Source organism: Melanaphis sacchari, unplaced genomic scaffold (assembly GCF_002803265.2).
Source record: "Melanaphis sacchari strain LSU unplaced genomic scaffold, SCAv2.0 Contig48_pilon_pilon, whole genome shotgun sequence".
NCBI classification, from domain to species: Eukaryota; Metazoa; Arthropoda; class Insecta; order Hemiptera; family Aphididae; genus Melanaphis; species Melanaphis sacchari.
This window is the reverse complement of record NW_020271327.1, coordinates 3,472,595-3,494,975: the sequence shown is the minus strand read 5'-3', so window position 1 is coordinate 3,494,975 and position 22,381 is coordinate 3,472,595. Positions and strand designations below refer to the sequence as shown.

At 28.0% G+C, this 22,381-nt stretch overlaps 1 protein-coding gene across 1 annotated transcript in view; it reads right to left on the bottom strand.

Moving 5' to 3' along the window:
* LOC112598527 (acetylcholine receptor subunit beta-like 1) overlaps positions 1 to 4,146 on the bottom strand; it is a 70,710-nt gene extending 66,564 nt beyond the window's left edge. Inside the window, exon 1 of the mRNA XM_025345027.1 lies at positions 3,164 to 4,146. Within this exon, the coding sequence (XP_025200812.1) occupies positions 3,164 to 3,224 (61 nt within the window). The 5' untranslated portion in view covers positions 3,225 to 4,146. The remainder of the gene's footprint in view (positions 1 to 3,163) is intronic.
* Between the last annotated feature and the right edge of the window lie 18,235 nt (positions 4,147 to 22,381).

Sequence of the window (22,381 nt, the reverse complement as noted above, 5' to 3'; positions counted from 1 at the left end):
ACGTAGGTATAGTAAAATAAAATAATATACAATGTATGTAAAAATTTTAAGCCCCACGAATATTTCTGAATTTCTACAAAATAATTAAAACCTTTGTTCTTTATTTGAATATCAAATATCATAAAAATGCGAACTTCAAAAGTCTATAGATGAAAAATCATGGCAATATATTTATTAGATTTTTTAGCAAGAATTCCTCATAAGAAACCTTATGTTAAATTTTCAAACTTAAGTTATAATAATTCAACTATTTATACAATACTAACTAAAAAAAAAAAAAATTAAATTTGTAAATTTTTACGATTTTGTCATCATTTTAACTTCAAATACTTGTTAATATTTACATTTTTTTAAATTTATTTGAATATTTTGAAAATATTTATTAAATATAGAAAATTATAATTTAAATGCCAGTAAAATGTTATAAGTTATCTTGGTTCGTGATTTTATATGTAAATATCTAAGTTTATCTAAATTTAAACTTCAAACATTCATAAAAAAAAAATTGAAGAATTAGATACAAGTTAAATATCTAGTAAAAACTAAAAAAAAAAAAAAAAAACCGTAAATTACAAATGTCTATACCTAAATAACTCAAAAAGAGTTAAAATATATCTAAAATTTTACCTTGTTTAGAAAATTCTACTATGATAAAAATATAAAATCGATTATGCCAAATTAGGTTTGCACTGATAAAAATTCATATTTTTACCAATTATCTAGAAAATTACCATGAATTTTTTTATTGTTGACCCTTAAAATCATCAACTAGATTCACGTTAGAAAATAAAAATATTGAAAATTTTTTTTGATGATAAACGAAAAATAAATAAAAATATATATCATTGTAAAATATATACATTCATTACTTCGATCATAATCTAAAAAGTATTAACTTATTAATTATTTTTGAGAAAACACTTTACTTGTAATTATTTATTTAAAATATTGACAAGTTAGATTACATGTCACTAATATGTAATGATTGCAATGTGCCAATGTGCATAATACACTGAATACTATATATGTTTTTGTTTTATTTGAATATGAGCAAATTTTAATTTCAGCTTTATGAAAGGATCTAACAATATTTCTGTTAAGTCAAAAAATTTTAAAAAAACCTAAATAATCTGAAATTTGAACAAATAAAAAACTACACTTTAATATAACGTAGATTAATACTACATACAATTTTTATTTATAAAAATAATAAGTAAAACATGTGTTTCATTTTAATTGTCAATGAAACTACATTTTCGGAACCATTGTAGCATTCCATTTTTAGATAAAACGTAATACGAAGAGTTTATTAGGGTCTGTTTCCGTATTAGTACAAAACGAAGGTCTATAACATAGACTGAACTTTGTGATGTTACAATGATTACTCTACGCATTTTGGCATTTAATCTACTAGTAACTTCTAATACAAAGAACGGAGTTGGTATTTGTGACCGTACGTACCGCATGTCACATACATTTTGAAAAATGTACCACGCCATTGTGTGCGAGTACTGTTGTGAAAAAATATGATACATAGCTTTAAAAACAAATGGAATATTTATTTTAACTTATTTACAAATAGGATTTATTTCTGACAAAAATAAAGTTTAAGCCATGATTGCAATCAATATTATACTATATAAATTTTTTGAACTGTATTATATAATATTACGCACCTGCTAATATAGTTAGTTCTCTCCTCGATAAGTATTTTTCAAACAATTATAGTATAATATATGATATTATATTGCATATTTAAGTAGGTATTCAAAGTTTGGTACACTTAAACTAGATTGAGCTTAGTTCAATTCATTATTTAACAGTTCTTACTATTTCAATCTAAAAACTAATTTGAACCCAATTGGTTGCTTTGTATAAATTATTCCTATTTATTTGAAAAATAACAATAGATTGCGAACTTTTGTATTGATTTACTTTTGAAATTTATTCAGCTCATTTAATATATGCAAGTATACTCGTATTTGATTTAATTACAGCCACAACGGTTTTTCAATATTAATATTATATGATTGGTATATTTATTTGATTTTACCTATGCATTTTTCCAAAACTAGTCCTTTAAAAATGTTCTTTCATAACTGAATATATTTTATATATACCTATATTATAATATATTATATCTACTGCTATAATTCTCACACGATTTCATAATAATATTTACTATAGTTTTTTTAAACAAGGTTTTCTTTTAGGTTTCAGATTTTTTCATTTCGAAAAGATATCAGATTTATTTACATACATAAACGTAAATTTATTTGATCGATAATACTTTACCTATATTTTACCATGTTTAATAACAAACACTTAAGAAGAAAAACAAATAATTAACTCTTTAAAATTTAAACCATTGTATAAATAATACAAATAAGTTTTTCAAAAATATCAATCAAATTTTATTTCATATCGGTTTCTAATAAAAGTACGAGAATATTTTATCATAATATAATATCGAAGTGAGAAATTTAATATCAGTGTATATTTTTTTTATTCTGCTTATTTTCTTAATATTTAAAGAAGGAAATTCAATTCAATTGATGCTCAAAGCTACTGCGCACTTGAATATTCTCCAGACGTAAAGATTTCCGGTGTATCGTGGTCGCGGGGAGTATGAATTACACCCTGTTCAGTAATTTAATTTAACCGTTTCGATGCCGTCGTCGCCGGTTAAAATTGAAATTTGTAATAAATGGCATTTCGCAAAATATAGAGAGCGTTTAAACGTTATAAACGTATTGTTTTACATACAAATATCATAAACGCCATCGACGATGTATTATAACACAGGAAGAGGTGCTTTATCTTCGATCCTCGCCTATCGTCCTTCCGATAAATAGAATCAAGCCATCAACTGCTCGCTAAAACGGCAGTAACGTTATTAAAGATTACTAGGTATCTATTTAATCCACTGTATAGTCGACACTATACCTATTGCTATTACTACTGTAGTCCCTTCCCCCCCCCCCCCCCACCGATCCGACCACTACTATTTTTAGATGCTATTATAAAATAACATTATATATTAATCCTCTTGATGATGGCATTGCCACTCATATCATACTCATCGCAGAGCGTGACGAACATTAACGCGCCTACCACAATACTACGCGCGTTTAAGCCAAACATGTAACGAAATGTCGCTTACCTCGGATGAACTGTGAACAGACGAAGAACACGGCCATCAGCAGTCCAACGGGAGTTTTCATGTTTTCACTGCGGCCTTTGGCACTCGTACAGTGGTCGCAATCGTCTCCGTCGTCGCTCTCGCAGTAATTTGAATAGCTGTAGTGAGAAAGACTATTATGATGATCTCGTCACGTTGCATTTTCGTTCACGCGTCCCGCGCAACGCAGCACTTCATATCGTCCAAAAAACAATACGTCGCGCCCGCTGCCGCCGCCGCCGCCAGTTCTGTTACCGCGCGATAGCACACGGTTACCAGCGCGGTAGTGGCTAGGGGTGGTTAGGGAGGGTCGGGCGAGTGGACCGGAAAAGATCGCTCGCGCGTTCTTCTTACCGCCGCAACGCGTCACGAAGTCCTCTCGACGCAATCGTGTCGGCTATGGAGGCGTTGGTGGTGATGATGGTTGTGGCGGTCACCGCAGCATCGGCAGCAACAGCAGCAGAAGCCGTGGCCGTTGCCGTCATCTCGAGACGACTATAAGAGTAACGCGGGGATCAGAGGCGGCCGTGTTCCGGACGGCGGTCCGGCGACGGCGGCGGTCGTCGTGCACCGAATCCGAAGACGGCGACGCTGACCGCGGGCATGACGGGAGGACACCACCTGCACCGCCGTCGGCCGTGAGAAACCGGTGGACGACTCGTTGGAGGAGACGATTACGACACGACGGCGATGGTAACGGTGACGTCGATCACAGCGACGACGACGAGACACGGAGACGGTCGGAAAAAAAAACCGGATGAAATCGGATGTGTAAGAGAACGAAAACGGACTGTCGAACGCGCAAAACGAAAGCTAAAAAAACGCAATTCGCACGGTGTGTTTTTGCAGGAAACGAACGTCGCGCACACCACACACAATACTGCTGCTGCCGCCGCTGCTGCTGCTGCTGCTGCGTGTACTACGCGAGCCCTCAACGTGTGCGCGCGCGTGTATATGTGTGTGTGTGTTTGTTTGTGTGTGTGTGTGTGTGTGTTGGGTGTGTGTATTACCGCCACTTAGGTTGTGCGCGAGCGCAGCAGTGTGTGCGTGTGGGTGGGTGGGTGCGTAGTATAGCGCGCTGCACGCCGGTTACCGGTACGCGCGCGCGCGTGTGTGTGTGTGTGCATGTACGCGCGAGCGGGCGACCCACTATGTGTTTGTGTGTGGGGCGCGGCGCTCGGGGCATGCGAAACGGGCGGCGGCCCCGGTATCGACCGTTGACGCCGCCGCCGCCACCGCCACCGCCGCCGTCGTCGCGCGCGCGTTAAGTTCGGACGTACGCAGCAGCGCACTATACGTCGTCCCCATCGCGGCCGCGGCAGCTCACCACCACCACCACCACTACCACCACCATCACCACCACCACCGCCGCCGCCACCACCACCACCTGATCTCGGCAGTGAGCGCGTCGTCTCCTACGCTGCCGCCGCCGCCGCAACACAGCTTTTTGGGGCGTCGTCGAACGGGTGCAGCGCTTGCGAACCGTTCGTACGCCCCCCCCCTCCCCTTCTTTCACACAACCACTGCCCAACGGTGATGGACGCCGCGAAGAACGGGGCCGGTTAATCGAATCAACATTTTTGTCCTTCGCTCCGGGAATAAACACGCCGTGTTTGCGGTCGTTTTGATGTAACGCCGCCGTATGAATGGATCGACGAACCCGCCCGTGTATATATATGTATATAAGTATGCGCGCGTATCCTCGCCGCCGCCTGTGCTCCGTATACCTACACAATCGCGCACGCGCACGCTCGCGACGTCCAAACCAGACCAGTCCACTTTAAGCGCGCGCGCGCGAGAAAACTATCCTCCCTCGCTCCGCCGCCGTGCACTGGCTTCACCGCCGCCCGCCCGGCCAAGACCGACCCGTCGTCGGGAATCATATACCGCGCGATGCACCTCGCGCGCGCCCACCTAGCGTGCGTGCCGCGCGCGCGACTTGTGCGGTGTCGACGGCGGCCCGGCGACGAAGCGACGCGCGCGAGCGTATCCGCACGGCATGGCACTTCGTAAAGCGCGCTGTCCGCGGGAGACTGCCCTACGGGGCCCCCGCCGTGTCGGACAGCCGCGATCTCCGCTGTGCGGCGGACAGGAGATCGCATCGTGTCCAGTCCGCCGCCGGACACCTGCAAACGCGCGTCTCGCGATTTTTGTTTTTGCACGCCTGTTTCGCGGCCGGCTTATTAACGCGTACGCGGACAGGTGCGACAACGCGCCGCCGCTATTATCGCGATTTCGAAATTCAACGTACATAATAATATTATTATAATATCATGAAATCACCTCTGTACCGCAATAGCGTAGAATCGTCATAAGACGCGCCGCGGTCGTGGCGGTATTATTTTCGATGATTTTATGACGCACGAAATGATGTCTTTCGCCGCTGCACGACGCTCGGCGGCACCTGGCGTTGTTGTTGTTGTTGTTTACGCTCGATATATATTTTTTTATTTTTGTATTTCGTAATTTTCAAGCGAATCTCCGAGTGAATGATATTTTATAATTTCTTTCTCACAAAAGAAACTTTACCATCCGCGAACGTGTGTTAATATTTGCTTTGTATAACAGGTAACACGGTCACGGCGTGTGCGGAAACGTTACCTCGCTGCTTGTTATATCGTATTTCAATACAGTATCGGTTGGCACCATCTCCGTCTATGTGTTTATACTGTGGTATACAATATCGTAAGCGATTACGTTATACCGTATTGTGCGACGCGACGACGACGGTAGGGAAATAGAATGCGTACAATATGTGATATTATATCGGGTGGCGATAAGCGGCTCGCTTTTATCCGCTTTCTCTCCTCGCCGTTGCGATGTCTGTTTCGCTCCGCACGAGCAATGTCCCCCGACAGATAAACCGTAAATAGCCTTTGAATACAGAGCGTTTCGCCGGAATAAAATCGAAATAAAAAAAAATAATAAAAAGTTGTTAAAATCATTGTTGCCACCGAGTTGTATAACATTATACAGTGTATACACGTATAGTTATAGTGCCGGTGCGCCATGCAGAATATGATGAGATGTTGTATATGATACGTATAAGTACTACAATCAACTGATTAAAAACAAAAAAAAAAAAAATTTTAAAAAAAATAAACAATAGACCTTTTGGTAGCAATCTTAATGACAAAAAAATGTTCACTCTTACCCTGTCTACGCGACTTGTGAACAATGGCGTTTTAAAAAGAACTGCTGAAATGCGGTTATAGAAGAAGTAAAATCGTTTTAAAAAAAATCTGCAGCATTTATAAAAATAATAATTCCCATATAAAAAATAATAATACAAATACTAATCGTAAAAATAACAACACGAACCTTTATACCGTCGAAATTAAACCGAGTTCAATAAAATACACATTTGTTCGTAATAAATTTATGACGAAGCTAAAACAAGTTGGTACAACATATAATCATGTATAATAAGGACTCTTCAATAACAATATTGATTGCGAATAATATTTAATTCGTAATAAATGTATTTATTCATATACGCAAACAAAGTACTAAAAGTATGAAGTACGTTTTAAACTTTTAATTACTTACTATAGAGTAGATATCTACTTGAAATCCCAGTCAATTGAACACACGAAATCGACAGACTGAATGTGAATATTAATAAAACACTTGTATGCTTCAAATAGTTTTTTTTTTTTATTATTTATTTATTCTTTTATAACTGAAGATCGGTAGTATTATTTCAACTATTAAATTACTTATAAAAGTATAGTAGTATAGTATATATTTATTTAAAATGTATTAGTAATCATTAAACACTTAAGGCAAATCTATATCAATAAAAAATAAACAAATAAATTAAAAATATTTTCTATTTATAAAATATATTTATATATATATATATTACAAATAGATTATTATTAGAAGCTACACTACATTGAGGTAGAATTTTGTAGGAGTACTTATTTTATTTTTAGTGACAATAAAAAAAGAGAGAAGAATAAAAATATTATAATAAAAATAAAAATAACACAAAAAAAAAACAAAACTTATAAGATTAAAAATAATTGAATGTAATAAGAAATTAATGAGCGTTATAATAGACATTTAAAAATAATTATTACTATATATTTAAAGATTATTGCAAAAATAATTTTTTAATTTATACTTAAAATGTGATTAATTTGAACAAATTAATTATTCTTTTGGAATCACATTTAGATACTTTAAACCCATTTATAAAAAAGACGTTGACGCTTTTTTAGTACTAAAAAATGGTATTACATGATTAATTTTTCTGAAGTTATATTTTCGATTTTTAGTATTAAATAAATTATTTTCGTATGGAAAGCACATTGCTAGTTTCTTGTATAAATTGTTAATATCAAGTATTCTTAATATTTTAAATAATTCACAAGAAGGGAATGTTTTTTGTTTATTTAAATTAGGTTCTTTTGTCTAATTTACAAGTTATATTTTAAAGTGATATTGCAACCACCCCAAGCTATTATACAGTGTTGAATCAATGATTGAGCCATTGCAGAGTATTTTATTCTAATAAAGTTTTTATTTAATAATTTAATTGCTATAATGAAAAAATATGATAATAATTGTCTTAGCTTAATTATTAAGATTTCAATATGAAAATTCCGTGTTAGATCTTGATCTATTGTTTTACCGAGATATTTAATATCGCATGCTTAATTAATTTAAGACAGATACATATTGTGGTGTTGCAACTTAATTGATTTTTCATAATAATTTCTTTCTTTTTTTTTTTTTTTTGTAGTGTGATTCTTATATCATCAGAAAAAGCAATCAATTTTGATTTATCATAATTTATTATTAATTTATTGATTTAAAATCACTGATATATTATTAACTTGTAAATTTCACATTAATTCCAAGCTGTATCCTGGTTAAAATCAGAGATTATGATGCAGCATCGTCAGCATATGAGTAAAATTTACTGTTTATATTAAGATTACTTAATGCAAGCTGCAGCTACATACATTATGTATAAGATTAGTGATAGAACTATACCTTGAGATACTCCATTATTAATTTGACCTATTTTACTAACTGTGTCACCAATTCTAACCTATTGCGTTCTTTGTTCTAAGTATAATTTAAAAATTATCAACTAACTTAATAATACTTGTATAGATAAATTGGTAATATTGTCAATAATTGTATATTATGATACAGTAACAATATAACTTATCTACTAAAGCAATGCTTTTGACTTGACAATAGGTAATTAAACTATCAGTTGCAGTCTACTTAATAGATTCTAACTTCAAATTTAGTTAATTACAATGATTATAAGTTAAAACCTATAAAATACATAATTTGAGATTTATTAAATACATACATATTTTTTTTTAAATTTAAAAATTAGTAAAATTTTACATTATGAGATACTTTATAAAGGTAATTTTTTTTTCTAGAAATAGTAAAATTTTTCAAATGATATTTTCACTCTCAACAATTAAATAATAAATGAAATATTAAATAAAAATACAATTAAAAAATCATTTTTTCTCAATACAAATTAAGTTATAAATTAAATAAAAAATTATTAATTTTATACACAAATAAATAACAAGCAATTATAGTTATAATTATTATAATTTTGTCATACCAATTCCCATAATTACTTTTACAATGATGAAGCGAAAACCTTTGAATGGTACACAAGATATCATCAGTATAAAATCAATAAAAACTAATGTTCTATAATATATTATTTTTTATAATTTTTAGCGTAAAAAATAATTAGGATTGAGTAGGTAAAAAATTTAGGTAAAAAAAAAGATTTAGTAAAATTAACATCAAAATATTTAATCATTTAAATATTGGTCTACTAATTCAGAAATATTGAAAAATATATATAAATACTATTGATATAGATGGCAATTAGCTTTAAGCAGTTTTAAATTAACTAAACATTGCTAATCTTCATTATTTATAAAATTTTAAAGTATTATAATTCCATATGGAAAATTTTAAAATGCATTTAGAATATTTAGATAATTCAAAAGTTATATACTACCCTACTACCCTTATATTCTAAATCCAATATTATACCAATGGCCAATATAATAGATCACCAAAAACGTCTATCTATACGTAGTGAAATACTGAAATCATAATTTTATTATATAATCTATTAAAAGGCATTAATATTATTCAATTACATATAATATCGGCAAAATAGATTAAATTACAAAGGTTTACATACAATTTTCAAAATCCATCCACAAAGTGCATATATGAAATTAATAATATTTCCATATTATCTAAAATCTATCCTTAATGCTGCACTGCATCAGTTTTATGCATAAAAAAATTTAATAAATACAACCCATAAAGTTAATTTAAAGGATTCATTTAGACTATATAATATTAGATGATATTACATGTATAAATTATTATGCTTTGAAACAACGGTGTTAAAAATCGGTGTAAAATCTTATTACTTGGAATGGCTTGGGAAAAAATTAAAGAAATTAAACAAAAAAAAAATGTCAATAACGATTCGATGCACGCATTTTATTTATATTTTATACGAATTTTAACTAAAACATAATTATTTTAAAAAATTCTGACGAGGTATTAAAAGTAGGGGATGGCTGTATGTGCGTTACCAGCATACATATGTTTGTGTACTACGAATTATTGATACATCATCTAACAGTGTATCATGGGATTATTTTGGGTACGTGCTCATCAACGGATTTACTTACACAACAAACATACCCAAATAATGTGTTCTGATGTTCGGAAAAATTGGGTAGGTACACCGGCACGAACCAAATGCTACAATAGCATCGGATACACTTGCGTATTGCAGCTACGATATGATAATGGTACATATTTATATTATACAAAAACTAGGTTTTTCTGCACCGGCAAATTGATTATAGAGTTATAGTATACCAAAATAGATAATAAAATAGTCATGTTCTCAGAGTGATATTACATTAGTAGTATTCAGAATACTTTTTTTTTAAATATTAAATACGTATCTTTTTCATCAGTGCTTAAAATTGAAATAACCACTGTACAAATATAACGTGTGACCCGAGTTAGACCAACCTTTTATTATTAATTTATTGGATATTATACGAAAATTACTATACTATATAAACATGCGGTGAGTCAGTGTAATCATGTGGTTATCACGAACCGGTAATTACTAATTAGTAATCCGCAATATAATCTACATAATATGTTATAACAAATCATAAATTGCTTTTCTATCACTACATTTTCAAGAGTTAATAATTTTGAAACATTGTAGTTATTTGTTCAAAATTGTTATAATTCAAATTGTATAGTAATTTGTTATTTATTATAGTATAACAATTGATTTAAGACATTACGACTTAAAGAAATAGTGGATAAAAATTAATCAAAAACAAAACATATTTATTTGCATATTTTTTGAAAAATCAAAAATTATAACTTTATAAGGAACTAAAAAATTATTTTAATTGAGCTTTAATAATTTTAAATAATATAATATCAAGTATACCTACGTTAACTTTGATTTAAATTATATTAAATTAAAATATAAATGAATACTTCAATATTCATAAATACTAATAAAATATATCCTTATTTTTTAGAATAATTCAATTAAAATAGATGATAGCGCCTATAAAAATTCAATATAAAAAAAGTGATTATATTGATGTGATATTGTTCAAGTACTTAATTTATTTAACTATAGGAAACTTAGTATGAAAAATGCTTAAACCTTAAAAATATGTATATCATAATAATTTTAACATTTATAAGCCTTCATTAATCATTGGAATATATTTAGGTTTTTATCTTATACAATTTCAAATTGAATTACAAATATCTAAAATATGTAGTAATTTTAATTCAAACTTACTGATGTATTTTTATAACTTCTATACTATTCTAATTTCCGTTAAAATTAATGATATAAAACTAATTTTTTTAATTAAAATAAATATTTTATTGATTAAACATTTATAATTACTATAAAATTATGATCAATATAATATAGTATTATATATATTAATTTATTATTTAAAAACAGAATTTATTTTCCTACGATTGATAAAATAATATAAATAAAAATACCTAACGATTAAATTATGTGAATGTCTCACAAAATAATTCTCTAGTAGCCGCTTGTATTTTAATAATGTTTAATAATATCAATGAAAAAATAGCTGAGTACCTAGCTTTAAAACATTATTGAGTTCACAACTCATGTAAAAGCTCTTATGCCAAACATAATACTTATGTATTCAAAATCTTGCGATTTATTTTTGAACGTAAATCTTTATCAACCCAATAGTAGGTACTATATATTATAGTCTATAGTATACAAACATAAAAGTGGTTCACATATGGAATATACATATTCTATATTATACGTTATATATGTATATTGTATATTGTATTATAAATATATAAATATAAAGATCATTATTTTTACTAACGTCCGGTAGAAAGTTTTGCCAAGTGGAGAATTTCGTCTTATTGTTGGTCATTATTTATAGTTAAAACAGTCGTAACCTCCACCCACTTTTGGTGGTCAAATTTTGGCCCGCCTACACGTCCATAACTTTAAAAGCACTGAATATACTCCTTTTAGTATAATACGTGTATGTATAATAACACTACACAAACAGTATACCATGTAAATAATATAGAACATTAAACCATTTTAAATAAATAAATATACTTGCGCATATAAATATAAGTATATAAATATGTATATATAGATAAATATATATATATATATAGATAAATATATATATATATATAGATAAATATATATATATATTATAGGTATAAATTTAAAAAAAATAGTTCTCTTAATTAATAATAATACAAAGATTTTGAGTCTTTCTATAATTAGGTACTTAAAAGTATTTAAAAAAAAATAAAATATTAAACGAACAAATATTTAATTATTAAATTTGTTCAAATAATGTATTACACATTTATTGATTTATTTTTATTGCGCTGGCTATAATCTCACTAATATAGCTAATATTATGTTATGCGTCTGATAGACATCTATTTATACTACCTATATATATGTACAATTAAACGTAAACGTAATATCATAGAATTTTCCAGTCACAAAATGGTTGTATCGAGAAAATTGTAATAAAGCATAGGTGTATAATAGCCAATGAATATAAACACCAAACAGTGTTTCTTTCGCAATAAACACTTAAGATAAATGTTGTGGTTCTTACTGTAAAATATTTTGTTATGTTTTTTTAAACTTTTTAACGTACAAAAAAGTATATCTATATACTCGTAGTATCATGTTATTCATATATTTTATATTCTATATTATAAAATATTTCTGAAAATATTAATATAGTGATGATTTTTATATTGTATTGTAGTTCTTACTTTTATTTCAAGAATAATAATGGTATTTTTAATCATACATTTATGTTTCGTATAATAATAAAATTGTTTAATCTAAAGTAAAATATCCTATATTATTTCTATCACATAGGTACTTGCCAAATATGTTTATTCAATCATATTCCTCACAAAAAATATAGTATCTAATTTAGACAAGTTCTGTGGAATGAGGTGGCACACAAATTATATTGTTTCATATTATCATTGATAATATTGATGAATACCTTTTGTTGCTAATAAACATTATCGTATGATATTATTCTTCAGGTTACTTTGTTTTAATTATCTTTAATGATTTATTTTAATACTTAATATTTGATTAATAGGTACATTTATAAAAACAATTCTCATATCTTAAATATGTCTTAAAACAAATCTAATAATCAAAGAAAAAAATAAAATATAAATTATATTTACAAAGTTTTAAGTTTACATAAATATTGATTCAAATCGTATAAGATAATATATGTTATTCATTTATTATCGTATCATATATGCAGAGGCGCTGAAAGTGGGTTTTACCTATGACACGTGTCACTTCGTAAATTGTTAGTACGATTAAGTGGTTTTATGGTAGGTTGTTTGGCGGGCGGGTGGCTGAGAGTAAATGTCGATCCTCGGTATTTTGCCATATAAGTTTCATATTACTAAGGTGTCTCTGTCTAATGTCTATATACACATACATACATTAAGCGCTTAAACAATACATGAATTATTGTATAAATTAATAATGTAATAATTTGTATAAACTTTATACATTTACTCATTTAGCGTGTTAAAATATATAATAATAATATGTCTACCTGAAATGATTGTGAATAACATAATAACATTGTGTATGGATAATTTTTGTCATCATAAACTATTGATCGTAATACAGTAGGCATATATGCATACTTAGTAAAATATTTTAAAAACTATATTGCGGAAATAAAAAAAAATATATTTTTTTATTTATCGTTTAAATATGAAAATATTGAATTCAGTCGCCTCGCGAAAACTTAAATCGAAAATTTATATATACATATTTCCAGTAGAGTGACCTAAAATGTATGATAAATTTATTTAGGTACAAATAATAATGTTTATTTAATGAAATAGCATTCTAGTTGCAAATGTATGGTAATTACAAATGTGAGTACAATATGTACAAATACGTAATACAAAAATAAAAGACAAAGAAATTAACTTAAAATATAATTAATATATACATTAATACACTAGTAAGCAGTTAGATAACTTGTATATTGTTATATTAAACAGATCCATGTTATTATTAATAGAATTTCCCGTATAAATAAGTACATTTGCAGAATAATACAGCATTTATTTTGTGTTAGATAATTAAAATTTGTTTCTATAATTAATTGAAGTTATCTTATAATATATTTGTTCTAGAAGTTTGGGCATTATAAATCAAATTATGTAGTTATTTAAATAAAAATTCAATTTAGCGTTTGATATATTTTATTTAATGAAACAATTAAAAAAACACCATTTATGTTAATATATTCCGAACGAGAAAGTTCTTCAATATCACAAAATAAATATCTTAAAAAAAAATAAAAATATTTTGAATAACAAGCAGGCTCTGACTTTGGCAAGTATTATTTGTGTACCAAATTAAAAAGGCAAATTTTATTTATAGTTTATGCTTTTCTCTACTTTTCCTATTCTACTAGTTAATTTATTTTAAATTATGAGTGATGTAAAACATAAATTCTATTGCATTATTAATTTACATTTCTGTTGATTGTTAATACATTTCATAATTTCAAATTATTAAATATATTTTTCATAAGCTGAATCAAAGCGGTACTTTTTAGATATTTTAAACATCTATCATTTTTTAAGTAGAATTTAAACTATAAATAAATCAATTAATTATAAACATTTGAAATAAATATATTATTTACCAGAGACTATACTATTAATATTATAAATTCAAAAGCAAAGATTATAGCATCTTTCCATGTAAAATATATAATATACAGAGACATTGGAGATGATTTTAAATCAATATATTTTTTTTTAACATCATTAAATTTTAGATTCTGAGATAAGCAGTGATTATATTGATTTTATAATGATCTTATGTTCATGATTACATAAATTATCGATAAACTGTTTCAATTTTCAAATATTTAGACGATTTTTGATATCAAATGGGTTCTAATTTTTATTTCAAAATGGTCAAATTCAAAAAACTCCCAGAACTTATTTTTATAGTTATGAAAACAAATAAAAAATTAAAGAAAAACAAAAATTATTACTCAATCTAAATTTTGACAAAATCAATTTTATAACTCGAAAACGAATAACAGCAAATAGTTAAAATGTTCACCGAATGTGTATAGCGTTTTTTTTATTTACAGTATTCACTTTCTACCTTTTCTATAACTGATAAGATTATAAATTGAACCTCATAGACTTATAAAAATAATAGTTCATTTTGTATCTATATAAAATAAAATTCTTTCAGAAAAATAACTCTACCAACACAAAATATACAACAAAATATTATTTAAACGTAATATGAAATTATCCAAGTTAAGTATTACCTAGTAATTTTAAATAGCCTTTGGAAAATATTAAAAAATGCATTAAAATTATATAAATAGACAGTTCATAAATAACCAATTTGTTCCACATACAAATAAAGTTCTTTTATTTTAAATTTTTAATTAAAATATTTAATAAATCATATAGAAGTAACAGTGTAAAGTGTAAAGAGTACTTATACTCAATTAGTAGTCCAAATTAAATGTATCCTTTCATAGAAGCATAATAAACAAGTATTTTTTACAAATAAGTAACTACTCGTACTATTGATTATAGTGATTAATTATTATCATTTGATGATATAATTGCTTTGTGTCCTTATTTTCTTAACATTAAATTTTCTTTTGAACGAACAATTTCAACTTTCAATTATCGTTCTTTTAAATAATTATCTGTTTAATGTTTATTCTATTATGTTTAGCTTTAATGTACAAAAATTATTTATTTATATTAATTATTAACTTTGAATTTTGACTGTAAGAAATTTTATTGTTTTACCCTTACTAATAGAATTTATTGAAACATGTCAATAACCACTACAATATGGGTAATCGTTTTACAGCTCTTAGTACAATAATTATTATAATTCCTGTTATTATCTACAATTGTTTGAACCTTTTACTAACTATATTATGCAAATATAAATATATAACTCACCACTCAATTATTAATTTTTAATTATTATTTACTACGCCGTTTTTCATGTGTAGGATTGCATTGTTATTTGAAATTTTCCATATACAATTTATATTGTATTGTTAATCATTTATTAATCTGAGCTTAAAAATATTTTTATATACAATTTTTTTTTTTTTTTTATTTTAAATAAATAATATGTATTTACAATCTGTAATATAATAAAACAATAAGTAAATTTGATAATTTTTTTTTTATAAGGTTTGGAGGCTTGCGTGAACATGGACATTACTTTACTTCAAACTGTTTTTTATTTATTTATTTATTTATTTAGCTAAGTAAATCACGAGGCCAATTACATTTTAATCAACGGGGAGGGTTACCAGGGAAAGACTTAGAGGAGAGGTTTGAAATTAGGGAGTTTGAATGATTATTAGTATAAGAATGAAATTTTTTATAGTGTGCAGAAGCCAGGGTGTGATGAGTTGGAATATTCAGGTCTTTATGAATTGTATAATTACTAACATACCAAGGTGTATTTATCAGAAGATGGAGACTAATCGACTAAAAGGTTTGGAGAAGATTTAAGTTTGAATTTTTAGTCAAGCCCCAAATTTGAATTCCGTATGTCAATACAGGACGAATTAATTTTTTGTAAGTATAGAAGTTTTTTTGTTACTAAGTGAAATTTTAGAACGGAAAAGTTGTCGAAGTTTATATAATTTTAGTTTCATTGATTTTCTTTTGGTTTTGATGTGAGTGGCCCATGTTAACCTTTGGTCAAAATGAATACCTAAGTATTTTACTGAACTTTCTCTAGGAATAGTTTCGTTATTGAGTGTAACCAAGGGGCTGTTCGTGGCATAAAGTGTAAATGTGATGTGTGATAATTTATTTTCATTTAATCTAATTCTCCAAATATTAAACCAATTTTGTAGGTCATTTAGATGAGATTGAAGGTTCTCCGTCGCAGTGTATATATCTGGGTCAGAAGATGCTATGCATGTGTCATCAGCAAAAGCTGCTAGACTAATAAGGTTAGAGTGAGGTATCAGATGTGTAAATATTAAAAATCGTGGGAGCAAGAATGCTTCCTTAGGGTACACCTGCTTTTGCAATATGGGTTTCGGAGAATTCATCTTCACAGCGCACTTGGAAGATACGATTAGAGAGATATGAGTTAATAGTAAGGTAGAGAGGAGCAAGAAAAGATCGGGTTTTGTAGAAAAGCCCTTTATGCCACACACGATCAAATGCCTGGGCAACATCTAAAAATACAGCCGAATAAAAATATTTTCTTTCTAGTGAAGAAGCGATGTTATAAATCTACAATTCTTTGGACTTGATGGAGGGCTGAATTTTTTTTTTCTTAATTCAAACTGAGTGTTTGGAAATATACAATTTATATGAATTTATGTGTATGTTATTTAAAAAATAAATAAATATTAGGCGTAGTTTTTTTAAATTAATATTTTTACTACTTGTCTTAGAAATATTACATAATATACTAAATGTAAATAATTTATAATATATAATTGTATTATAACTTATAGCTAAGTAGGTATAACATGAACCTGCGATTATTTACAAGCAAGTTAATATATTATTTTTGTATTTTATTTCAGGACAAGCACGTATTACCTCGCCGGAGTATCAAGATTTCTCCCAATGGACAATACAACCTACATGAGTCCCTTAAATTATATAGGTTTCTCTTAAACAAACGTAGGTACATAATATTTTCGCTGTCTTGAAAAAAAACGTAAAAATAGTTTATTCAATTAAACAAAAAAATATTTATCTTCAATAATAAACACTACGCATAAATGTAGTTCATAAAATTGAAAACTACAGAATAATCAATTGACACCAAATTTTATACACATATTTCTTGAAACTTGATAAGAGTTCAAATCTAAGTATGCAAAGCTTCGTTTTTCTACTCCCTATAAGTTGCCATAGTGAAGTTCCCTAAAATCAAATATTTTTTATATGAATTATAGGGTTGCCATTGGTTACAAAAATAAAAGATACTTTTATGTAATCTATATATATAAATAAAATGTACTATGTTTATAGCTTATATACTCAAAAACTACTCGAGCACTTTTGACAAAGATTTCGAATGTTTCTAGAGATATCATGAAAGTTTAGAGAGTAGTTTGAATCATGTTCGAAAAATACAAAGTGCTATATCCAATCCGTTTCATGCGGATTTCCAATCTCATTCAAATTAATCAACAATGTTAAGACGCTATGTACATCGATACTAATTTTCTCTTGAACTGAACACTAAAATTGAAATAAGTACACCTAAACAGCGCCATATATTTTATCAGCTCGTCTTTTATGGGCAAAGTTAATTTATACTGTTATACAACTAATAAGTATAATATTAAAAAATAAATAAATAGGCAAGACTTATGCATACAAAAATATATTTTAAAAAACGTATATATTATTACAATAAATACTACATATTTTTAATATATTAATGCTCATATTTAAATATTAGAATAATATTAATTTATTTAAATGCAAAATACCTTATTATATGTTATACATTAAATAAATTTATAGATATTCAATCAATTTTAAAACTATCAAATGTAAATACATTTCTAGAAATTATAATTTTTTCTTAGAAAATGCATCCAATAACTTTATAAATAAGTGTCACTATTTTTTAGTTTTATTATAACAACAATATGTTTTAAAAAAATTTGATTAAATATTTTATGGACCAAAATCAATACAACGATACTATACTTTTAATCACGTAGTTACACAATGTTTTATAGTATTAACATTAACTATTTGAATATACACCAAAATTTAAACTGCTGTATTTCAAAAATATATAATCTGAGGGTTATATTCAAAATATATATTTTTTAAACTTATTTTTATTTAAGTGTCTGTACATCTGAATGCAACTGATATTTTTATGATATATTGACAATTTTTCTATAATGTTTGATTTAGTGTTGATGCTACTGAAATATCATTATAGGTAATAATGTTTCGATATTCATATATTCATAACAATATTAAGCAGTTGGGTAAATCAATAATTAGATCAATTTTGGGTTTGAAATTTTGTTTTTCATTTATTCTAATTTTTACTTCTATGGTATTTTGAATACTCTATATTTAAGGTTTTAATTTTAAAACTTTAATGATTTTGTATAAAGTAATCGTGCTAACAAAAAAAAAATAATCAAGAAAATTGAAATCGTTTATTTCATACTTGAAACTTTTTTTATTTAAAGATTTTCGTTATATTTAAACGTGAAATGTTAGCGTTCTCGTATTTTATTCCAAATGTATATATATTTGTAGAATATTCGTGTATATTATTTTGAAATTTTAATAATAAATAATGCATATTGTAGGTTTTGGTTGGAAGATTAAGTTTTTGATAAAAATGAAACTGAAAAGATAATGAGACTGTTGAAATCTATTGTTTAAAGCAAAAGTTTTATACTAAGGTGGAGACCTCGTGACAGACCGTGATTATCTGAGACAAGGTCAAGGTGACGGTAAAAATTGTTTATACGATTAAATATTTCGTTTAGAATTGCTAGAGGGTAAGTTTTTTGGGTCGTTGGTGGATAAAATGTTTGCTGTGCAAAGTTCATCTCGTTTCGTTTTCCCCGAAGACTTATATACTATAGTGATGAAAGATAATAAAATAATCTTACCGAGTATATATCGATATACTCGTATTATAGTTCAGCTATATATGTCGATAAAATCACTGCCTATATATATCTGTTATACCTACTCTGAAGGTTTCCGATACTGAATGATATAATAGCCTTGTCATTGATAGCGTCCAGGTAATGTGTGGTATTGACATGACGCGTCCATGCCTTAAATAGATTGATCTGCAATAAATGTATTTAAAAAAATAAAAAGGAAAAACATCAAATGACATACATCGATCTTGTCATCACATTGATCACAAATAAACTGAAAAAAAAACCCTAACCTTGATAATTTTACCAATAAGTATTAAGTACAGTTAAAAGTTAAATCAAAATTAAAGTTCTCAAAAATAATCTTTAAAAAAATGTTACCCATTATATCGCGATATCAGCTGATAATTAAATTAATAATTAAACGTAAAAAAAATAACTTGATGATGTACTTATCGATTTTTCAAATCGTTTTTTTTTTTTTTGGATGAATTTCATTACCTTTATAAACTGAATATTTGTTTCAAATTTCAACTTAATAAGTATTTTCAATCTCCGTAACTTTTTTTTAATAATTGAGACAAAAAATAGTAAGATGACAACACTATTTATGCAACGATAATTTTTAAAAATAGTATTTTTTTTTTTTTTTTTTTTTTGGGGGGGGGGGAGAAATTTAAAAAAGAAATCTCATAAAATCTAAACATTTAACCAAATTCTAGTATAAATACCTATTTTCAAGACATGAATAAAATTTTTTAAATTTTTAAGCTTTTTCTAAGCTATTAATAGACATTAAACTTTTTTTATTTATTTTAGTTAATTTTTTCTTAGCCAAATGCTTGGAAATTTAATTAAAAAAAATTCATAAGTCTTTTTACAGCAGTTAAAAATATATTAACATTGCATAGTAATGTTTTATTTGTTTACAAACGTTTAAAATTTGAAATTAGTTAAAATAAAGATTTTTCTTCGAATGATATTAGTTACTTTTTTTGTTATTTAAAAATTATACAAATGTTTTTGTTTAATTACTGCTATTAATAAATATTTGTATTGTAAACTTATTTGGCTTAGTTCTATGGTAATACCTATGCTATTGGTGATTTCAATACATAATTTTCCATTAAATACAATTGCAATTTTCGTAAATTTTAAAAACCTGTAATGAGATATGTTATTTTGTTTAACATAACAATAATTTACAAAATTTAAACATAATCAATATTACGTGCGAATAGATAATATTGATTATACACATAAAATAGATATTTTAAAATATATTAAAGCCACGATTGCATCTAAATGAGAGAGGAACACCTTTGAGTCAAAAAAACAGTTTAACGGGTTTGCGATTTATATTCACTTGTATGTAGTATATGCGTATGTACCTATGTATAACGCACATCATAAATATGAATATTTTACATTTGTTTTCAAAGAAAATACAAACACGTACGACGTACGTTTACATTGAAAAGGGAAAAAACTATTAAAATACATCAAAACCGTATGGAAAAAAAAATACGTGGATATGGACCCGCTGACATTAACACGGCGTACCATTAAATTTAATGGCGTTAAGAATAAAAGGTTATAAGTTTTGAATAGCATATAGAGGGCTTTTAGTTGTAAAAGGCGTAAAACAAGTACAGATTCTGTGCATATTTTCCGTCGAGCAGAGGATGCTTTATAATGTATGTATAGAGCAACAATGGAAATTAACTTCTAAACGTTTATCAGTTGCCTCTCTCTCTCTCTCTCTCTCTCTCTCTCTCTCTCTCTCTCTCTGTATAAATGTATGTATACAAGAATATACAATATTTTATGCATCTTGTGTCTTATAAGTTATACACGCAATACGTATAATGTTTAGACATACATTTCAGCATATAAAAAACGCTGTATACACGTACACTATAATTGTATGATATAAATTATATTAAATTTATAAAAATATGTATTATATATTTTTATAATATACATATACAGCATCAAAACTCTATATTATATTGTATACTTATCTTTGGCACAATTTCAATTTTTAACATTTTAGATTGAATTCTAATTGTGTTTCAGATTTTTGCATAGCCATTATTAGATTCCATCCTATCTAAATCGGTTTGATGAAATGCTTATAGACTACCTAGTTAGAAAAACTTATTCAACCATTTAGTTTTCACCTTCTCCCATATATTCTTAAATTTTTTTGTAAAAGCTCCTTGTTTTCTAAAAAAAATACAATCAATAATTATGATCATATTATTGTTATTTTATATTATTTAAATTTTGAATTTTGTTAAAATAATTATTGGAAATCTTCTTAAATTAAATATTTACCATTTTGAAAAATTTTCCTTAGAAAATATTTTAGTTGTACTCCTATTAAATATAATCTATTATTTTATATATTTATAATTAAATTAAGTTAATTATAAATGTATAACTAAAAATCAAAAACCCGATTAATTTTTAGACTTACTGATTTATACATTATTTGCATATGATATATGTCTCAACAGCTAATCATACTGACATATTATGCTAATCACGTACAAAAAAAAATAAAAATATAAATGTATATTTTTAAGTATTATGATAACAAATAATAGCACACAACGTGGAATAAAATGTGCCGTCGAATGTATACTCTTACTAAGTCTATTATTTTTATATTAAAATGTTAAAACTAGATATTATTAATTTAAAAACTCATATATTTACAATATCTTCTTCTCAGCAAAAAACAATAAAACCAAACATCTTTATATTTTATATCGTTTCTATAAAATAAATATTTTAATTCGATGATTTTCAAATGTAGTAAAATAATTTAAAAATGTGATAACACACAATATAATTTATAACATTATTTAAAGGATTTTTTGGAAGAAGGGCTTGTTAG